This window comes from Megalobrama amblycephala, linkage group LG1, assembly GCF_018812025.1.
Source record: "Megalobrama amblycephala isolate DHTTF-2021 linkage group LG1, ASM1881202v1, whole genome shotgun sequence".
In the NCBI taxonomy this organism is placed as follows: Eukaryota; Metazoa; Chordata; class Actinopteri; order Cypriniformes; family Xenocyprididae; genus Megalobrama; species Megalobrama amblycephala.
The window spans coordinates 14130991-14153301 of NC_063044.1; the positions used below are offsets into that span (position 1 = coordinate 14130991).

General features: G+C 37.6%; 1 protein-coding gene across 2 annotated transcripts; it reads left to right on the plus strand.

The window, feature by feature from the left end:
* Positions 1-2503: 2503 nt before the first annotated feature.
* LOC125263621 (fructosamine 3 kinase related protein) lies at positions 2504-21490 on the plus strand. 2 transcript variants are annotated; one of them, XM_048182686.1, is made up of 8 exons: positions 2504-2751; positions 13489-13577; positions 13652-13806; positions 16276-16427; positions 16557-16648; positions 16725-16807; positions 16911-17033; positions 20653-21490. In XM_048182686.1, the coding sequence occupies exons 3-8, from the start codon at positions 13666-13668 to the stop codon at positions 20989-20991; spliced, it is 930 nt and encodes a 309-aa protein (XP_048038643.1). In that variant the 5' UTR covers positions 2504-2751; positions 13489-13577; positions 13652-13665; the 3' UTR covers positions 20992-21490. The 2 variants fall into 2 exon arrangements, with proteins under 2 accessions (XP_048038643.1, XP_048038633.1); XM_048182676.1 differs by having other exon boundaries at positions 2506-2751; positions 13662-13806.
* Positions 21491-22311: the final 821 nt, after the last annotated feature.

The following is a 22311-nucleotide window of genomic DNA, read 5'->3' on the forward strand; positions in this document are numbered from 1 at the left end:
ACGAGACAATACGTTATCAAATATTTTAATTATTAAATAAATTTTTTTGGACGTGCACAATTGGGCTTAAATGTTTACATGACATTTATTTAAAAAGACAAATTATTGTTCTAGTCTGCCTGAAATCAAACTTCTAAAATGTATGCATTGCTGGAAATCAAAGAAAGGCTACTGTTGGTCTAGTTTGGGTTCTTACTGCCCCTTGATGCTACAATAGCTATGCAACTAAATAATCGGTTTGATGAAGCTGTTTTAATTATGTCTTTTTGCGGTTGAAACACTGATTGAGCGATTACTTGAGACATGATACATTTCAGTAAGGTGTAATGTATCTTTCAACATACCTTCTGATGTTCATTCTTGTTTATTTCGTGCTATAACTGGAAGTAAAGAGGAAGAGATGATCGGTTCACGTGCCGCTTGAACTGAGGTGCTACAGCGATCTGTCACAACACATTAAAGAGCCATAAAACGGTATTTATTTTGTGAATTTCATAATAAAATTGACCGAATTTGAAAGCTGAGATTTTGTTTCATATCAAAAGTAACCTGCTCTATTTTGTCTCTCAGCATGAGAATATGAATGTGTGGCGTGAGAAGTGTTCAAAGTCAATTGACCTTTCGCAGGGAGTTTGATTGACAAGCGATCTAACCAATCAGAACGCCGCATCCGCCATTTTGTCCGACAAAGCAGCCAGTAGTTAAAAGATTAACCTCGGTGGAGTTAAACTTGAAAAATGGTGTGTATTGACGTCTTTCCGCGTTTGAAACAACATTCATTCTCATGTTCATGGACTAATAGGAAGAGATGATCGGTTTTTACGAGCGGTTGAGCTGAGGATCTACAGCAATCTGTCACGACACATTAAAGAGCAACAAAACGGTTTTTATTGTTTGAATTTCTTTAATAACTACACGGTTTGAAAGCTGGGACTTTGTTTAATATCATAAGTAACCTGCTCTGTCTTGTCTGTCGATGTGTGGTCAGTATCCTCTTTGTTCCGCGATGTATTTTTCACTGCGTGTGGAGTGACAGCGCCACGGCTTGTCGGACAAAGCAACAGTAACTAAGGGGGGCGGGGCTCGGCGAAAGGCTAATTGCGTGAGTCTCACGTTGAATACGTGAGAGTTGGCGGCCCTAGTAATATTGTTAGCGACCCAACACAACAAATTATAGTGCTGCCATTAAACTAAACTGAAGTCAGCACCTGCTGTGTAAAAAAAAAAAATGTATCATTTAAGCGTTCACACTAACAAACTGCGCACAACTTTGTCATCTCGGTCACCTTTGCCAGAAAGTTGGAAATGTAATAAACGGGTGCCAGTCACTTCAGCGCTGCTGCTGTCCATGCGAATCCTCCTTGTGCATAATCACACCCAGGTTGGCCAAGCTAACTGAAGAGAGACACAGCCTGCTCTAATATTTTTCTCATTTTACTACCAGCTCCTCATTATGTTTAAGTAGCAGGGCTCTCAATATACCATAATACCCATAAGCCCAATTCCTTTCAAATAAATAGCAGCGTTGCCATTTTGACTGTAACAAGTTTTCTTTAAACTCATTAATTTCATGCATTGGGGCCTAATTAGGAAGGTCCTGTCGAAGCATATGCATTGCCAAAATGCAACCAGTGAATTAGTAGCAAAAGAAAAAATTGTTTGCTTGTCATATACCACTGAATAGCAACAGAGAGTCAATGTTATTGCTCAAGTTGTACATTGAAGTGTAATAAACAGAAGTTATTCCCTAGTGTTTGGAAACACATCATGTTCATTTCAGCCCAGTTGTTGCAGCCTAATGCTCAATGGATGGGGGCACAGCAGCACCCAGTGGTTATTTATGTTATGACAACAGACCCATTTACTCTCTCTGCTTGTCTTGTGGTAGGTACATGCCGGGTGTATCCACCTTATTCCTGACGAGCCTACTGCGTTTTGAATTATGGGTGGCTCTTCCGGTTTGGGGAACTTCCATTCAAAAATCTATTAAATGTGTGATATCTGAAAGTCATCAAAAAACATAAAATAGAAAGTATGTAAATAAATTGTGTTCTTTTATTAATTTATAGTTTTGTGTGTGTTCAGGTGTTTATTAGGCCAAAATAAATAAATAAATCAAACATTTAAAAAAATGTTAAAAACAATTCTCGCCTCTTTTTCCCTTTACGCACACTTTTGTCCTAAATTACCAAAAAGCAGTTAAAAGGGTCATGACATCAAAAATCAAATTTGCCTTGATGAAGAGTTATTTACCATCAAAACATTCTGCGACTTTCACAGCCTAAAACGTTCTCCTTATTATAAACAAAGCATTTTTTAATCAAGCTCCGAAAATGTCTCATTTTGGATATTGCGGGGTTTGTTATTTTGGGCAAATAACATTTGCATATGCCTGCCTCCAGAGAAAGACATTGACAAATAGTTGTACATCATCGCACCATCATTGACTCTGTGTACACTGTATGGATTCAGTAGATGCCGAGTCTGCCGACAAGAAGACAAATGGAAGTGTAAAGGAACTTTGATGCGCCCAGTTTAAACAGCTCATTTGCACAATTGGAGACTTCAGAAGGATACCAGAGTAAGGAAAGAGTTTAGTGTTTAGTTTTATTGGTGTCAAGGATAGCGCTGGAGGATGTTTGTTGCAGAATTTGACTGCAGAGTCACAGTGTAATGGAGAGTTTGCAAGAAACTTTTGTTGACAGATGAAAGCAGTCAGTATTGGATCTGACAGAAGCTACATCGCAAACTGTAAGTAAATTCTTTCATAATACTTTGTCTGTAAATGATGATTTTATATGCATAATGTGAAACATTCATAAACCCTTACTCGCATGCAATAGTGAGTGGCTTTTATACAAGGTGTGTTGGACTTGAGGCGGTGCTGCGTCTGAATACATAGCCTAGCTGATTTGTTGCCTTGCTGCTAATTCAGGCACTGACTTTGCAGGCAGCGTTTGTGAACAAAGTACTTCACAAAACTGATTTCTGAGGCAGTGTAACGGTTTCATGATCTACAGCAAAATAGAGAGAGATTTGCTGATAACTTAGCGAATAATTACTACAAAAGTAATTTCTTGCTAGAAATGACATCAAAAGTGGAAAATGTTGGCCCTGTTTACCCTGTTTACACCTGGTATTAAGAAGCGTTTTGGTGGATCGGCTCACAAGTAGACAAGGGAGACACATACCCGTTTACACCTGGGGCCCTATTTTAACGATCTGAAACGCAAGTGTCAAAGCGCGAAGCGCAAGTAACTTTGTGGGCGGGTCTCGGCGCTGTTGCTATTTTCCCGGCGGGATAAATGGCTCTTGCGCCCGGCGCAAATCTAAAATGGGTTGGTCTGAAGTAGCTTCATTATTCATAGGTGTGGTTTGGGCGTAACGTGAAATAAACCAATCAGAGTGTCATCTCCCATTCCCTTTAAGAGCGAGATGCGCTCGCGCCATGGCGGATTGCTATTTACATGGCGTACACGCGATGAGTCAGTTAATATATATGTGTGTGTGTGTATTGGCACGATTGTTCAATTAATTAGCCAATTTTGTTCATCATTATAAGTAGTAATAGGCTGAATTGAAAATAGGTAGCCTAATTCTATACACGCAATGACTATTCATCATTACATTTTTATATTTATGTACACAATAATATTCTTTTACACTGTAATCCTTTTGTTTTTAATATTTGGCATGTTTGTGTGATGCGCATCCCTGTGTGTAATAAGCAAAGTCAACGCGCACTGTGGACGCGCCCAGAGGCGCAGTTTCTACCAACGCGCTCTAACAAAAAAATATTGCGCCATTGACTTTAGACCAGGTTTGAGTTGGTCTATGGCGCAGTCTATTTTCAGCTCCTTAAAATAGCAATGCGCGGACAATGCGCCTGAACACACCTCCTTTTTTGCGCTGAACCGCCCAGGGAGCGCAAGTTCATTCACTAGTTTAGCGACGTGCTTCTGTGGAGGGAAAAGCGCGCTTTGCGCGGGTGCAAAATAGGAATGACACATGCGTCGGTGTACAAAGTCAATTGCGCTGGGTGCAAGATAGGGCCCCTGGTGTTTTAATCTCAGTCTCTTTTGTCCACTTACAAACACTTCTTTCCTGATTTCGAGGGGAGTGTCTATAAGCGGGTTAATGAATAGGTTATTTCTGATCTTTCAATCTAATGGACAAAATAAGCTTGCACAATTTACATACGAATGTGACTGAGACAATAGAAAAACATACGGAGAGCTGCAGCTTTCATTTGTGCTCTGACAGCCGCTAGACCACGGCGAATGCTGCACTAAAATATATATATATATATATATATATGTGTGTGTGTGTGTGTGTGTGTGTGTGTAAAACCTACTTATTTTTCTTTTGCAAGTTTTTGCATGCATATTTTTTTAAGGAAATTTCACATATGGAATTAAGTAAACTCTACTTAACTAACTTAAAGGGATAGTTCACCCAAAAATGAAAATTTGATGTTTATCTGCTTACCCCCAGTGCATCCAAGATGTAGGTGACTTTGTTTCTTCAGTAGAACACAAATTATGATTTTTAACTACAACCGCTGCCGTCTGTCAGTGGTATAATGCAAGTCAGCGGGAACTTGGACTATAAAAGTAAATAAAACACGACAGACAAATCCAAATTAAACCCTGCGGCTCGTGACGACACATTGATGTCATTAGACACGAAACGATCGGTTTGAGATTGTTTCTGCCGCTGTCAGAGCGCGATCAGACCTCACGAATCGAGTGATGAACACAGTTGGACATAGTGGTGTATTAGAGGTAAAAAATGATATAAATACTGTTCGGTTTCTCGCACAAACCGATCGTTTCGTGTCTAATGAAATCAATGTGTCGTCACGAGCCGCAGGGTTTAATTTGGATTTGTCTGTCGTGTTTTATTTACTCTTATAGTCCAAGTTCCCGCTGACTTGCATTATACCACTGACAGACGGCAGCGGTTGTAGTTAAAAATCATAATTTGTGTTCTACTGAAGAAACAAAGTCACCTACATCTTGGATGCACTGGGGGTAAGCAGATAAACATCAAATTTTCATTTTTGGGTGAACTATCCCTTTAAGTAAAATTTACAAAGGAGTAATTGTAACTTGGTAATTTCTACTTTAGTTGAAGTTTCTTTTGCAATACATTTTACTCAAACAATATAACACAGAATTAAAACATGTTTTAAAGTGTATGCTTTACTTGGAAACATCTAAGTAAATAATACAATGGATATTGCATAAACACCATATCTACATATTAGAAATAAGGTGGCACCTGAACACAGAGACCTCAATACTTGGTACACAATACACAATGACGGTAACATTCGATCGATAATTTTTGAGTGTGAATGTGCCATTTTGAGTAGAAAATGAACTCCAAATGTCACAAAATGGCAAGTTATTAAACATAACCACAAAAGCAATGATAAAACAGTGTAAATACAGCTAGAAAACAGTGAAAAATCGACCTCATTAATTATTCAAGGCCCAGTACATGATGAAAACACTAGAATAGTTAATAAAAGTTAAGTAGTTTTACCTAATTTTATAATGTTGATATTTACGCTTTAATTTCTACATGCTTAAATTGAGTACTAATATAGAATTTGCTGAGTTTTTTTAAAAAATTCTTGCCTGAACTAACTTTTTCATGTCAAAATTACATTTGTTTTTTCTGTAGTATTTACTTCACCATAAAATCATTTTTTACGTGTGAGTGAGTGTTAAGGCAGGAACACACCAAGCCGACAGTCGGCCGTCGGGCAGTTTTTGTTCGTCGGCCGACTAAGTTTTCTCAGTGTGTTCTGAATCTGCACCGTCGGCTGAAGTTGGTCCTCGTCGGCTTTTTTTCGGCCAATTCGAAATGTTGAATCGGCGTCGGAGCTCGTCGGTCCGTCGGGCCATCTGATCATTCTGATTGGCTGTTCAGATACTGCCACCTGCTGGTACGGAAAGACATTTCATCTCACGCAGGCGCAGAACTGACGTGCTACTTGGCCGTCGACTGTCGAGCGTCGGTTTGGTGTGTCAGGGCAACTTTGGACATAGACGCTGCCGACGTGAGCCAACCCCACAGTCTGCTTTCGTCGCCACTAGTTCGTTGGCGTCGGCTTGGTGTGTTCTGGCCTTTAGAAATCAGGAATGGTGAGAAAACGTTGCGCTTTGTACGTTTTTCGTCTTTAAACCAAACTTCGGTCTACGGCGGACGAAGTTTAAATCCCATCTGGCTAAGCGCTTCCCATAATGTCAGTAGGTCTTTTAGTGCTGTTCAAACACATTCGACGACGTGACTGTCTACACTACAAAAGCAATCTGGTCAAATGCGTTTTCGACTACCTCTGGACATGGCTGAAAATGAACAAGCTCAAAACATTGTCCACTTGTGAACTGATGATTGACCAAAACACATCTTAATACCAGGTGAAAACAAGGCCTTATAAACTGTCTTCCAACTGCAACTTCCAGATGCCAGCTTTATTTTTAGCTCAACTGTCACAGAATGGAAAGCACAGGATTGTGGAATATCAAAGGCAGTGAAGGATATGCTGTCTTCAAAAATCGATCAGATGAAGGTATCTCAGGAGACAGGAAGTGAAACAATCATTATATTCGGACGTGCCTTGATGCCAACTTAGTGAGTTTGTTACTAGATTACTAAGGATTAGCAGTCCTTTTTTGTGACAAATGGGTATAGCGACATTTTGGACTGCTGGTTAACATAAAATACAGTAGCACAGATTAGGAGAGAAAACATATATATTCCTTATACTTTAAATAAAAGCTAATTTTCATGTTAATGAATCAGAATTAATAAAATATACAATGTCTGATGGGTTTAAGAGAGTTTAGGACCATGGCTCCTGTAATCCCTCACTGGTAAGCATTGGTGAGGATTCGTGAACACTTGATACTCTGTGTCTCCTGATGTAATCACAGCTGTAGCAATCATGCTCAGCAGGGAATGAACTGATTTTCACTTCAAAATGTCGCCTCCAGTTGAAGTACTGGCTGTACAGTGCCTCATGTCTGCTCAAAAGGAGATACTTCTCTAGAGCTCTCAGAGGGGAAGTCATCGACGTAGATAAATGCATCTCAGGGATGAAAGTTCTGTCTAGATGAGCCCGGTACCACTGGCATCGCACCAAGCTGTAGAGTGTTGTAGAGGTCCTTGGTAATGTTGTCTTTGTGCTGCAAATATTCAAAAGAAAGATAAAATCTACAGCTAGCTACAATTTCCTGATAACTCTCTTCAGAAACAGGCAAGTTAAAGGGGCTGTCAAAAAGTGGATAAATTGCTCTTGCATGTCTCATAACAAATGGGATGCAACAAGTTTGAATATGTGGAAGTAAATATTGCATTCCTTCATCTGATCATTAAGTAATATTTTTTAACAATTTCTTAAAGGGATAGTTCACCCAAAAATGAAAATTTGCAGGCATGTCCTGATTTTGCCGAGTTAGATGCATTCCTGGGTCAACATATTTTCTTGATCCTGGAACATTCCTGTCCATATCATAAATCTAACCCTACCCATAAGTTATTCTTAAAATCAAAGGGAAAAGATATGTGAATAACAGAGATGTAGAAGCACCTAACCCTGGTTGCAAGCCTAAACTTGATATAAACTGTGAACCTGTCCCTCAAATCTGATTGGTTGTTTGGAATGTTGTTCCAGGATCAACAAAGATGTTGATCCAGGAACATGTTGGGTCCCACTTTATATTAAGTGGCCTTAACTACTATGTACTTACATCAAAAAATAAGTACAATGTACTTATTGGGTTCATATTGAATTGCAAAACACTTTTGCTGCTATTGAGGTGGAATACGGGTAAGGTTTGGGAAAGCTTTGGCGGTAGTGGTAGGGGTAAGGTGTAAGGGATGGGTCAAGAGTGTAATTATAAATGTAATTACAGAAATTAATTACAGATGTAATTACATGCAGGTGTTTTTAAAATATAAATACAATGTAAAAACATGTATACACACAATAAGTGCATTGTATCAAATCATTAATTTATATGTAAGTACATAGTAGTTAAGGCCACTTAATATAAAGTGGGACCACTTGTTGCACTTAGTGAAATCAGGTTCTGCATCCTGCAGAGTTTAACTCCAACCATAAGTTAACCAAGGGCTGTGTCTGAAACTGCCCCCAATGCCCTTAAAGTCCTCCTGTAGTCAGTAATTCTATTCCATAAAATGTATCTTTGATCACCAAATCATTCAAATTTCCTGTTAAAAACTTCTACATGCCTTAAAATAGCTTGAATGTAACTCTACACCTTTGCTTCATTTATTATACGTGTAACGTGGATCTATGAATATGCTAATTAGTCCCTCCTCCACTCACTCGCACCAGCTCAGAGATCCACTCGGTCAACTTAAGCCCAAAGTATACTTCGCTTTTTATGCGTACACGAGGGTCAATGTACAGCGTGCGTGAGTTTGTACGCGGAGGTCGCACATGCGCGTTTATTTTTTATTTTTTTGCAATAATTACTTTATCCACAAGGTGGCAACTGTGCCCTGGGGGTGTCGATTCACCAGGTAGTCAAAGAAAAACTGCATAAACAAAAGGTCTTTAGACTCATTAGAAACTTCCAGGCAAGTGTATTGGCGCTGGTTGTAGCTAAACTGTGCAGGATTGGCCCTTCAGGAGCAGGATTGGACATCCCTCATCTAAGAGAACATCTAAGTGCTTCTTCTGTTGCCCCAGATCATATTGGCCTCACAGAAAGGTCACGTGTGATTGAAACCTTTGCTTTTCATTAAAGCAGTGTCGTGCAACTGGTGGTTCCCTTTCATTGTTCAGTATGCAGGCTTTTTTGAAGTGATCTACACATCACATTTGGAGAGTTTTAAAGGCGTTGTGAGTTTCTGGCACTATACATATACCTTTACACACTTCTGCTTCATCCTCCTGGCCTTCTACTTGCACAATTCCCTCTCCCACAACACAACTATAACAAACCCATTGCTCTATAGAGAGTCTGTCAGTGTGAAGTCTTACTTACTCTCTCTACAGGGAGCAGGAAACATGTAATTGTGTTCCTCCCTTGATTATGACACTGCAGTAGTCTACTTTAATGCATACATCACTGTCATAATAACAATCAGGATCAAATCAAGCTTAGAAGGTGAATGAATGTCGTTAATGCTGCTCTTTAATTCAATAGTCCTCAACCTTTGTAACACCAAGGCTCCATTATTCAAGACATATCCATTGCTCCGCTTTTATTTGAAGTTGTGCTTTAGCTGCAAAGATGACAAAGGTGCTTGTTTTCCATCTACAAAAAAAAAACAAAAAAACATATATATAGTATGAAAAGACAATGATGTTTGGCTTGGAATGAAGTGTCAGAGATCTGAAAGCTCATGTCATCCTAGCAGAAGCAGCTCCCGTTTGATAGAATGGCTAAACATGAATACTTTGTATTTACAATGTTTACACAAGGGAATCGTGGGACGTCTGTTTCTGTATTTTAGCACTTTGCATGTGTTTTTTATGCATGAAGGACTGGTGTTTATAACAGTAAAAGAAAAAATGTATCCGCTCCAAAATTCAAACAGCCTGGTACTTAGTGACAGCAGGTGAGCCCCATCCCAGAGATTAAATATGTGACATTCACGTAAAACAAGGTCAGTTTCCAATGTTGGCCCATGTCAGTTAGATAAAGAGAAAAACGTGCAAAGACTGAACCCAGATTGACCCAACTTCGTAAAGGCTTGGCTAGTAAAATGCCATAAGATGACCACATCATATGTATCATTTGTGAGGAAATGAGAACTTTGAACAATGAGATCACTGCAGTGAAGAACAGGGCTTGCCACTGGTAACTGAAAGGCCATTGGAGAGGAGAGGCGAGTTCATTTTGTGCCCTTTTTGGATTGTTCAATTCAGTTCAATTTTGCTTAATTGTACACTTTCACCAAGAGCACATTTGTGCACATTTTCCCTCAATTCATCAATGGCAAAGTGTTTTACTGGTTTTGAGTGGAGGAAATTTTCAGTTCAACATGCTCCTGCCATGAACTATCCCTTTAACTCTTTCTCTGTCAGCATAAAAAAAAAAAAAAGTTGCCAGCCAGCATTTATTTTTTTAGCATTTTCACAAATGTTTAATGGCCCCCAGAATATTTTGTTGTATGAATATCTGAACATGCAATATATCAAAAGTAAGAAGAGTCTCTGCTTTGTACAAAAACCTACGGAAGAGGATTAGGGCCAAGCAATAATAAAAAAATAAAACCATCTCGAGATTAAAGTTGTTAAATTTCGAGAAAAAACTCGTTAAATTTCGAGAAAAAAATCTAAATAAAATGTTGAGAATAAACTCATTAAATTGTGAGGGAAAAAAGTCGTTAAATTACAAGAACAAATTCATTAAATTACTAATTTGTTCTCATAATTTAACAACTTTTTTCTCGTAATTTAATGACTTTATTCTCAACATTTTATCTCGACTTTTTTCTCGAAATTTAACGAGTTTTTTCTCGTAATTTAATGACTTTATTCTCAACATTTTATTTAGATTTTTTTCTCGAAATTTAACGAGTTTTTTCTCGAAATTTAACAACTTTAATCTCGAGATGGTTTTATTTTTTTTTTATTATTGCTTGGCCCTAATCCTCTTCAGTAAAAACCTCTAAGTTCGTCTGCCACTTTTTCTTTTAAATAAGCATTTTTTTTTTTTTTTTTTTTAAATCAGGCTTGTATGTTTAGGTTAAGTAATTTCACTTTAATGGCAATATCTGTTTTTTTTTTGTTGTTTTTTTTTGTTTTGTTTTGTTTTTTTGCCAAAACCTCTAAGTCCACCTCTTTGGACAGCTATAAATAGTAAAGAGTTTCAACATCACTAATAGAGCCCGACCGATATGGATTTTTGGGGGCCGATGCCGATATTAACTCGAAAAGAGCCGATTTATAAACCGATATTTTGATTTTGAAAATAAACTGGATATTAGACCCATTTCCTATAAACTACACTTACACGACATTCAATAGCAAAATATCTGCCTGTTCTATGTATGTGGGCTGTATAAACCATTTTCCAGAAGGGATTATGTTAAAAAAAGCCTTAGATTACAGTCTCAATGACTAAACAATTGCACATCAAAAGTATATATTTTTTAATGATCAAAAAACAGTCTGGTTTTAAACATTTAACAGTTTTACTTACTTCCAGTTGAAGCTGGTTTTAACAGTCTGGGTGTGTACTGTAAATAAATTATAATACTAAAGTTAAAGTAAAAGAGCTATACCAAACAAATTCAATATTCCACAAAACCATGTCAATGAATTGAAAATAAAATTAAAATAAGTTAAATGGGAAACACTGCAGATATATTTAGAATAAGTTAAACGCTAACGTTATAATTTGACCTCTTATTAACGTTCGCGCTCTTCCACTGATAAACATGGTATTAGCTTTGTGGGTAATCTAATATAGCAATGCATTAGCAGCTGTAAGTGATGTTACAGAATATTTATAAGTGATAATGATAGGACCGTTAGCTAGAACTACCACACTGTTTTTATATACAGTGTATGAACTAAATCTACAATCATTTCACATGACGAATGACAGACTCACCGTCAAAAGAGTACAACAATACTTTCTTCTGTAGTGGATTTCAGGCGCTGTTGTCAACTGGGGAGTTGCAGAGCTCCCTCTGGTGGGCAAACTATGCAACACTCATAACATGTTTCTCATGTTTCATCGGCCGTTATAAACGCCGATGCCGATTTAAATGCAATTAGCTCATATCGGCCGATAATATCGGCTGGCCGATATATCGGTCGGGCTCTAATCACTAAAGAGGCGCCACTGCTCTGAAGAGCACATTCAGGCTATCATAACACTAGTTGTTTTTACACACTAAACACATGCTTTTTTTCTGCATGCTATATAATTGTTAGCTCCTAGAAAGTTGATGCCCAGCTAAGTTATGAAAACGTTATTTCTGAATGTCCTCTGAATGTTCAAAACTGAATGAATAATGTTTTGTTTTATATTAGTCATATGATGGTTATCTTGGTTAAATTAGAGAAATTAAGAGAAATGTTCATTTGATCATTTCGCAAAAGTTATGGGAAAGTGTTCGTGTTCTGTGACACATCTGAAACTATTGATGTTTATAAAAAGTTTGATGAACAATCAACTAAAATGTTTCAGAAAAAAAAAAAAAATTCCATCCATAAACAGTAAGCTAGTGCTATCACATCCACTATCCAGTGGGACAGTCTCTGCTTCATAACTGCCAGCCCTTTAGAGTGTGATTATCGTGCGTGCTTATCGCAAACATTTAACGCCTCATGAGTCATGACTAAACAAAGGGCGCCAATGTGAGTGTCCACACCGACAGACAAAACGGCAGGCGTAAAAGCGTTTTTTTTTTAAAAAAACGCCTTGGTTTGTTTTTTTGGTTTGACGCGCAGTGTTAAAAAACCGGCCGACCGATTAAATTGGCTCTTTTGTTCACATGCCTGGAGCTGCTGAAGTTACAGTAAAACACGACTTGGTGGCGCTCAAGCACAAAATAGTCCTGCCGATCACACATTGATACCTAAAAAGAAGATGACGAGGTAATGCTGCCTTCACGTACTCTCAGAATTATCGTAAATACGAATTTCCTAGGTAAAAAATGCATGAACACCCTCCCATTTCAAAACTTGAATGCGATGAGTTCGTAATCACGACTTCAGAAGTGGGAATTATCAAATTTCCGATAGCACGTGAAGGTAGCATAAGTAGACGAAGGCTGAATCCCAAATGACACACTTCATAGCACTTTCGGTCTTGTCATGTTCGTTAAGTCCACGAGACCAGAAGCCTCGCGAGCGCCCCCTTTGCGGCCTATATGCGCCCTCAATGCTTACTTTTGCTGAGCCCGCACTGGTGCGAGCTCCGTGGCAGACTTCTTCCCGACAGTCAAAGCGTCGTTATGTCACGAAAGTGCAGACTCGTAGGAAGGCCATGAATGTTTAGGGTGCCATTTGGGATCCAGCTGAAGAAGTACCCTACAAACTATGGGTGCTCTGCCAGTTATGGCCACACCAATAGATGTGTACTATATGCCGTTTTATTTCTGTATTTTTATTTATTTTTTTACATTCAAGAAATATTATTTAGAATGTCTAATTTATAAATATGCTTATTTGCACTACCGTTCACTTGCACTAAGCACAAGCACCACATACTGTTGTACAGCAAACAAGCTAAAAAACACAGAACTATTTTTTAAGCCAGCCTCTATAGATTCATCTGGGTTTCATCATGTTTATGCATTTTTATATCTCTTAATTTTAATTTGCAGTCTTTTAATATATATATATATATATATATATTAATCCCTACAATCTCTATCAGAAACGCGCTATTATAGACAATGCAGAAGCGACAGAAAAGAAAAACAGGTGGAGCATCAGGCCTACGGCACGGACTCATGACTTTTATTTTGACATCTCAACAGTAATCCTGCACAGTGCTCTGCACACACGTCTGTGTTGTTGTAACTTGTACGAGCGCATGTCAGCACCTGAAGATATTTACTCAGCACTTGTAAGTAAGAAATGACAATATGAAGCAGTTTTGCAGAAACGAATAGTTTTAAATTGATTTTATGGTTCTATGAGCATTGTGCAGTGAGATGGAGGCGCTGCTGAAGAGAGAGTTGGGCACGTCTGTTCTGAAGAGCACTGGTCATTCAGGAGGAGGATGCATCAGTGAAGGCCAGAGCTTTGACACTGACACTGGAAGAGTGTTCGTCAAGATCAACCACAAGAGCGAGGTGCGCGCGCACACACATCATGCACATACTGAGCTCCACGCGTTGCTTTTACATTGCAGTCTTGCAATGTTACTTTATATGTGTTTGATGTATATGTGCTTTATATGATTTGGTAGGCTATTGTACAGTACAGTTTGGTGTAGTTAAGTGCATTACATGCGTATCGAGCGTAAATGAATGCACACCATACTGTAGTATTAACTATAGTGAAGTGATAAACTGTAATAAATACTGTAGTATACTTTAGTTTTTACTACAGTAAACTAGAGTATTGTAGTATAATATACCCTATAGGGCTGTAACGATATGCGATATGAAACCGAAATCGCGATACGCAGGTCCACGAACCTGTATCGCGATGTGAGAAGGCAGAATCGCGACACACCCCTTCCAACTCCCAGAGTTATCCTTCCTGTCCAGATCCAATGCTACCACATTTTTAAATTACTATAAGTATTAGGGGTGTAACGATTTATCGTAGATGGTGTGTCTCAATCAGCTCTCTAGTTCAGTAAGTGTTTCGGGCACACATTGAATCTTGCAAGCAGGTTTAAACGTTTCTCATGTAAGTCTCTTGCATGGTCGCGTGAGAAAAGTCGTGGCTTTCTTTCACCGCAGTGCACAGGAACAGCTGTGCTCACAGAAAAGCAAAAGACGCTTGCGATGCTTTGCTTTAAGAAGTTCTGTGGGGCCGTTCACATATTGCGTCTTTTCCGCGTGCAAGTCAGTTATTATTTTCAAATGTAGCCGCGCGGCAGGCGCGCTCATAATGGGATCAACGCGGTCGCGACGCGCATGCAATTCTCAACTTCTCAGAATGCCGCAAGCGCACCGCAGGTCGTGTGACAAGAATCAACCGATCAGCTATGGCCTTTCCGTAACAAAACATCAAAAGCTCAGCCGAAAAGCTGATCATAGCTGTACATGGTGGTTTTTATATCTTATCTCCATCAATATATCACGTAGTAAAACTAATGCAAGGGCTAGAAATCATTTATCCTTTGCAGAAACATCCTGATCCTCTTGGAGAGCTCAGTTCATGGTTGCATAGCAACGACCGACGCCACGGGAGCGCAAGCGCTTTGGAAAGAAGGAGAAGCGGTGCGGCCGCGCCTTCCACGCGTTTTTAGACGCGATATGTGAACGGCCCCTATTCATAATTCTAAGTTCATGTTAAATTTAACATTTTTTTTCAGTGACAGACAGCCCTATTCAACTGTTAATTTGAATACAGAAGGTTTTTATTAAAATTTTATATTTATTTATTTTATTGAAATGTGATCTTGTATGTACAACAAGGAAAATTATTGAAATTTGTTCATGTTTTTTTAATAAATCTTATTTGAATTTTAGTTTCATTTTGTTCAAAATATCGTGATACGTATCGTATCGTGAACTCCGTATCGAGATACGTACCGTATCGTGACCTGAGCGTATCGTTACACCCCTAATACCCTATAGTTGTAGAAAACTTAGTACAGTATTGGGTAAAGTAATTTGTTATATTACTATATTATGTTGCAACTATAATTACCACAACAAATCAATTCAAGTTCTTTTCTATAGTATGGTTCAAAAACACTATAGTATTTACAATAAATTACTATAGTATTTTTTTCATGTGGGTTTCTTTCTTTCTTTCTTTCTTTCTTTCTTTCTTTCTTTCTTTCTTTCTTTCCCAGTTCAGTGGTCAGAATACCAATGAATTCTCACATCATATTATCAATAAATAATAATAAAAAAACAGGGACAGTACATTTTTGTAAGTTATTATACTATTATTATAAGTATGTGAAATAAATATATATAAATATATTTATTTATATATATATTACATGTAAATAGTATATGTAAATACATTTCCACTGCAAATAGTGAACATATCAAAAAAGAATTATAACAAAATTATAACTACAAAAAGAAATAACCAAAATTAAAATGAAAAACGTTTTTAAATTAATATTTTCAAAATGTTCTGATTGTCTTTATAATTTTTATTTTCACAAATTGTGAATGTACTGCTTCCATTCATTCACAACTACATCTCTTTACATAAACTAACAAAAACTAACAATGAACAAAACTTCTAAAGCATTTATTAATATTAGTCAATGTTCATTTCAGCATTTACTAATATATTTTTAAAATCTAAATTTGTACCTGTTAACATTAGTTGCTCTGTGAACTAACATGAACAATGATAAATTATATTTTTTTTAACAAAGGTTAATAAATGCTGTAATAATGTATAGCTCATAATTAATTAATTCCGCCCTAATGGATTAACTAATGATAAATACGAAACCTTATTATACAATGTTATCTTTATAACTATTTGAAAGTACATAAATGAATGTTTTATGTTGCATCATACCGTGTAATTGTATATGCTTAGTGTAAAGTGTTTACCTGTAACTATGTGAAACATCATCAACTAATCGTTGAACTTTTTCTAATCTCTCTCTGTAGGCTAGGAGGATGTTTGTTGGAGAGATGGCAAGCTTGGAAGCGATCCTGTCCACAAACACAGTGAAAGTGCCCAAGCCTGTGAAGGTCTTGGACCTCGAGAGAAGTGGAGCTCTTCTCGTAATGGAGCATGTGGATATGAGGAGCCTTAATAAGTAATCATGTGAACCCATAGAGCCTGTTTGGGATCATTGTAATAGGAGTGAGAATTGGGTTAATATCACATTAACATTCTGGGCGTTGTTGGAAAGTGCTCTTTTTTTAAATAGTTTATGTTTGTGTAGATACTCATCAAAACTGGGGGAACAACTAGCTGACCTGCATCTTTACAACAAGAGACAGATAGAGCAACAAAACAAGGAGCAGCAGACTGTTGGTAATGTTTTATTAATATTGCATTGATAGACTTTTCAGTGCCATTATTGTTTATAATAATTTCTGTATTTAAAAAGGGAAAGGATCGGGACAGTCTGAGGTTGAAATAGCCAACAGGTTTGGGTTTCACGTGAATACATGCTGTGGTTATATCCCTCAGGTCAGCATCTCTGCTCTGTATGGTGCCTGATCATAAAAACAGAGTGATTTATATTAAAACATACTTTGCAATGAGAGGTTTTTATCTCTCCTTTGGTTTTCAGGTAAATGACTGGCAGGATGATTGGGTGTCCTTTTACTCCCAGCAAAGGCTGCAGCACCAGCTCAGCTTGGTGGAGCAGTCGTACGGAGACAGAGAGGCCAGGGAATTGTGGGCCAAACTCCAAGTAATTATTATAAATTTTGTAATTATTGTCTAAAAATTAAGTAATTATTATTACTATTTTGGTTCTATTGTGAAGTATGTTATTCTTCATAATCTTTTGTTGAGATGCTATACGTTTCTGGGCCTCTTAAATTAATTTTCTTTTTTGGTTTATGTAACCAAACCATCTTACTTTCATCTTTTCCACTCCAACCATGTGACTCAATTCTGGGTTAGAATGACCACTTTTGTCAGTCAAATCAATTACTGTTTGTTTCCCAAATCATGATCAAATCAAATGGTATATTGTTCTATTGTTTTAAAGTGTAAAAGTACACAAATTAAATTAGTAATTTGATATTTATATATAATGTTAATCCAAAACTTGCTCAAAAATATTTGAAAACAGAAAATCTGCATTATATGTTGACTGGGACAAACAAAATATTGTTTGTTAATGTAAATGTAATTAAGGAAAACTATTATAAAGCATCTTTTATTTTTCTGACAAAAGAAGACACTAGTCTTTCTCTCAAAAGTGTAAAGGGATAGTTCATCCACAAATTAAAATTCTGTCATCATTTACTCACCCTCATGTTGATCCAAACCTGTAGGACTTTCTTTCTTCTGTGGAACATAAAAGAAAATATTCTGAAGAACATTAGTAACCAAAGAGTTTTGGTTCCCATTGACTTAATTGACCGTTTGCAAAGACCCGCCCCCTTTAGTTACTGTTGCTATGTCCAACAAGCCATGCCGCTCTCACGCCACACAGAATGTTCTCACACAGTGAAAAAATACATTGCAGAGCAAAGAGGACAAGACAGAGCAGGTTACTTGTGATATGAAACAAAGTCAAATTTTGTCATTTTTAAAGAAATTTAAACAAATAACGTTTTGTGGCTCTTTAAAGGGATTGTTCATCCAAAATTGAAAATTATCCCATGATTTACTCACCCTCTAGCCATCTTAGGTGTATATGACTTTTAGATGAACACAATCAGAGATATATTTAAAAATATCCTGGCTCTACCAACCTTAATATGGTAGTGAATGGGGGGCCTGTTTTTAAGCCCCCCCCATACATGCATCCATCCATCATAGATATAATCCATACGGCTCCAGGGGGTTAATAAATGCCTTCGGAAGCGAAGCGATGGGTTTTTGTAAGAGAAATATCCATATTTAAAAAGTTATAAATTAAAATAACTATCTTCTCTTAAAAATTTCTTGTTTTAGACTTCGTGACAGTGTTTGCTCTTTCCTCTGTAATTGCATCATGCGTCGGGTCAGAGGTTACTCTTCTTTTGCAAATCGATGAGTACGTCCGCCTGCCGGAAGCTAGTTATTATAGTTAATAAAGTTTTAAAGGTGCCCTAGAACCAGTTTTTACAAGATGTAATATAAGTCTATGGTGTCCCCTGAATGTGTCTGTGAAGTTTCAGCTCAAAATACCCCATAGATTTTTTTAATTAATTTTTTTAACTGCCTATTTTGGGGCATCATTTACTATGCACCGATTCAGGCTGCGGCCCCTTTAAATCTTGCACTCCCTGCCCTCCTGAGCTCTCGACTATAATACAGTGCATTTACAAAGTTCACACAGCTAATATAACCTTCAAATGGATCTTTACAAGATGTTCGCATGTGTTGGATCATGTGAGTATAGTATTTATTTGTATGTTTACATTTGATTCTGAATGAGTTTGATAGTGCTCCGTGGCTAATGTTAACATTACACACTGTTGGAGAGATTTATAAAGAATGAAGTTGTGTTTATGAAGTATACATTATACAAGTGTTTAAAAATGAAAATAGTGACGGCTCTCTTGTCTCCGTGAATACAGTAAGAAACGATGGTAACTTTAGCCACATTTAACAGTACATTAGCAACAAGCTAACGAAACATTTAAAAAGACAATTTACAAATATCACTAAAAATATCATGTTATCATGAATCATGTCAGTTATTATTGCTCCATCTGCCATTTTTTTTTGCTGTTGTCCTTGCTTGCTTACCTAGTCTGATGATTCAGCTGTGCACAGATTCAGACGTTAATACTGGCTGCCCTTGTCTAATGCCTTGAACATGAGCTGGCATATGCAAATATTGGGGGCGTACATATTAATGATCCCGACTGTTACGTAACAGTCGGTGTTATATTGAGATTCGCCTGTTCTTCGGAGGTCTTTTAAACAAATGAGATTTACATAAGACGGAGGAAACAATGGAGTTTGAGACTCACTGTATGTCATTTCCATATACTGAACTCTTGTTATTCAACTATGCCAAGGTAAATTCAATTTTTGATTCTAGGGCACCTTTAATATGGATAAATATGAATTGCTTCACTTCCGAAGGCCTTTATTAACCCCCAGAAGCCATATGGATTACTTTTATGATGGATGGATGCATTTTTTGGGCTTTAAAACAGGCTCCCCGTTCACTACCATTATAAAGCTTTGGAAGAGCCAGGATATTTTTAAACATAATTCCGACTGTGGTTGTCTGAAAGTAGATAGTCATATACTCCTAGGATTGCTTGAGGGTGAGTAAATCATGGGATAATTTTCATTTTTGGGTGAACTATCCCTTTAATGTGTCATGACAGATCACTGTAGCGCCTCAGTTCAAGCGGCTCATGAACCGATCATCTCTTCCTACTAGTTCATTTATAGCATCAAATAAACATGAATGAACATCAGAAGAAATGTTGTTTCAACTGCGGAAAGATGTCAGTACACACCATTTTTCAAGTTGAAGTCCACCGATGTTAATCTACTAACTCCCCTGACTGCTTTGTCGGACAAAATGGTGGATTCTACATTATGGTTGATTTACGGAGGGTCAGTTGTGTGGACAAAAATTACATTGGAAGTCAATGGAAGTCGAAACTGTTTCAGAAAATCATAAATGATTTTCATTTGAATTTTCATTTTGGTGCGAACTATCTCTTTAATTTATTCAAAGAATGACAAGCTAATGATGCAGTCTGTAAGGCCGTGTGTCCACCAAAGCGTTTTTTTCCAGCTGCTAGCGTACTTTTTCAATTGTTTTCAATGGGAACGGCACGTTTTTTAAATGCCAGGAGCGTAACGAGGCGCTGAGCGTCTTCTTCATGCTCAAGCGCCGAGAGATCAGCGTTTTTTACCAGTCGCCTCGAGTTGAAGAATGTTCAACTTCGAGTAAAACACTGCGCTCATCACTGTCACTTTTTAGCCAGCCGTCCAATCAGAGTGGAGGAGGGGCGGGACAAATACAACACCGACCAACTGTCACAACATTCTTGCTGTACAGCGACATCAACAAGCAGAGAACGAAACAAAATGGATGAGAATTTAATATTGCTGCTCTCCGAACATACATAGTAAGTACTCCACATTGTGTCGAAAATTATAGTCTGAAAGAAATTACCTGCAAAATCAGTTATAAGTAACAGTGCCGCGGATATCATAGCAATAAAGCATCTCAACTGAAAAAAACGCTGCGCTGCTGAAGCGCTCTCAGATAGGCATTTTAAGCAGAGCATCTAGCGTTTTCAGCTGGCTAAAAAACGCTTTGGTGAACACACGGCCTAAGTCTACATACAGTGCTGCATATGTATGGCACTCAAAAATGTTTCATGTTTCTCTTTGTTTAGCTTAAGATTCCTCAGCTGTTCACAGACATAGAAGTGGTTCCAGCTCTGCTTCATGGAGACCTCTGGGGAGGAAATGTGGCTGAATGTTCTGATGGTCCCATCATCTTTGACCCAGCATCGTTTTATGGCCATTCGGAGTTCGAGCTGGCTATTTCCGGCATGTTTGGTGGTTTTGGGAGCTCATTTTACAATGCTTACCATGAGAAGATCCCCAAGACCGCTGGGTTTGCAAAAAGGCAACAATTATACCAGCTGTTCCACTATCTGAACCACTGGAATCATTTTGGTCAGAGTTACAGGGGCTCTTCTCTACGGATCATGAAGGATCTAACAAAGTAGATGCTCTCTATTACACAATCTCTCTCAATTCTTCATTTATGAAGGTGGATGATAAACTAACCCAAAGTTAGTCACACACTTTGAATCTAACATTACCAGTTTGATGGAAATGCATTGTCTTAAAACTAAATAGATAGATATATTTTAAAAGATAAAACTGTGAATACATGCGTTTCCATGCAATGGCCAAAAAATAAGTTGCTTAAAATGCATCATTCCCTTTTGCGAATTGCACTTTAACTTGACTGCATAAATATGCTTTTGAAGAGAACCTCTTTTACAATACTCCTTGATTTAAAATGTGCATTATATGATAACAAAAAGTTGCATTTCACTACAGTACACTGTTACTTTAACTATTAACCTATTGATGTTTAAAACATCTGAATAGGGTTTATTTAAAGAGCTAGTGATCTTGCGGTACTGTAACATTTCAGCTTGCATAAGTAACAGGATGCACAAAGGATGTATGAACATTCAAATAAAACTTTAAAAATAACTTTGTGTCGGTGTGTTTTTGATTGCCATGTTTCAGAACTGTGCTCGCATTTACAGATACGACTATAGTTTATTAGCTTTAAACATTGCCAATCTGTTTTAAAAGATTTGAATAATATGAATAATATAGAGTTGAATAACAGCAATAATAATCATAGTATTATTATCATATAAATTGATGTGAAGTCCCATGACCTCACATTTTGTTTTGGAAAATTGGGTGGTTAATGAAACAATTTCTACATAATATAAGTGTTCTTTTTTTAATGACTGCTGGCTTTCAAGCTACAGTGGGTACGGAAAGTATTCAGACCCCCTTAAATTTTTCTCTCTTTGTTATATTGCAGCCATTTGCTAAAATAATTTAAGTTCATTTTTTTCCCTCATTAATGTACACACAGCACCCCATATTGACAGAAAAACACAGAATTGTTGACATTTTTGCAGATTTATTAAAAAAGAAAAACTGAAATATCACATGGTCCTAAGTATTCAGGCCCTTTGCTCAGTATTTAGTAGAAGCACCCTTTTGATCTAATACAGCCATGAGTCTTTTTAGGAAAGATGCAACAAGTTTTTCACACCTGGATCTGGGGATCCTCTGCCATTCCTCCTTGCAGATCCTCTCCAGAGATGCTCAATTGGGTTTAAGTCAGGGCTCTGGCTGGGCCATTCAAGAACAGTCACGGAGTTGTTGTGAAGCCACTCCTTCGTTATTTTAGCTGTGTGCTTAGGGTCATTGTCTTGTTGGAAGGTAAACCTTCGGCCCAGTCTGAGGTCCTGAGCACTCTGGAGAAGGTTTTCGTCCAGGATATCCCTGTA

Excerpts from the sequence above, each read along its gene's own strand:
- LOC125263621 (XM_048182686.1), top strand. The coding sequence starts at position 13,666 with ATGGAGGCGCTGCTGAAGAGAGAGTTGGGCACGTCTGTTCTGAAGAGC. Across the intron at positions 16,649-16,724 it reads CAAGGAGCAGCAGACTGTTG|GGAAAGGATCGGGACAGTCT; the intron begins GTAATGTTTTAT and ends GTATTTAAAAAG. Across the intron at positions 17,034-20,652 it reads AATTGTGGGCCAAACTCCAA|CTTAAGATTCCTCAGCTGTT; the intron begins GTAATTATTATA and ends CTCTTTGTTTAG.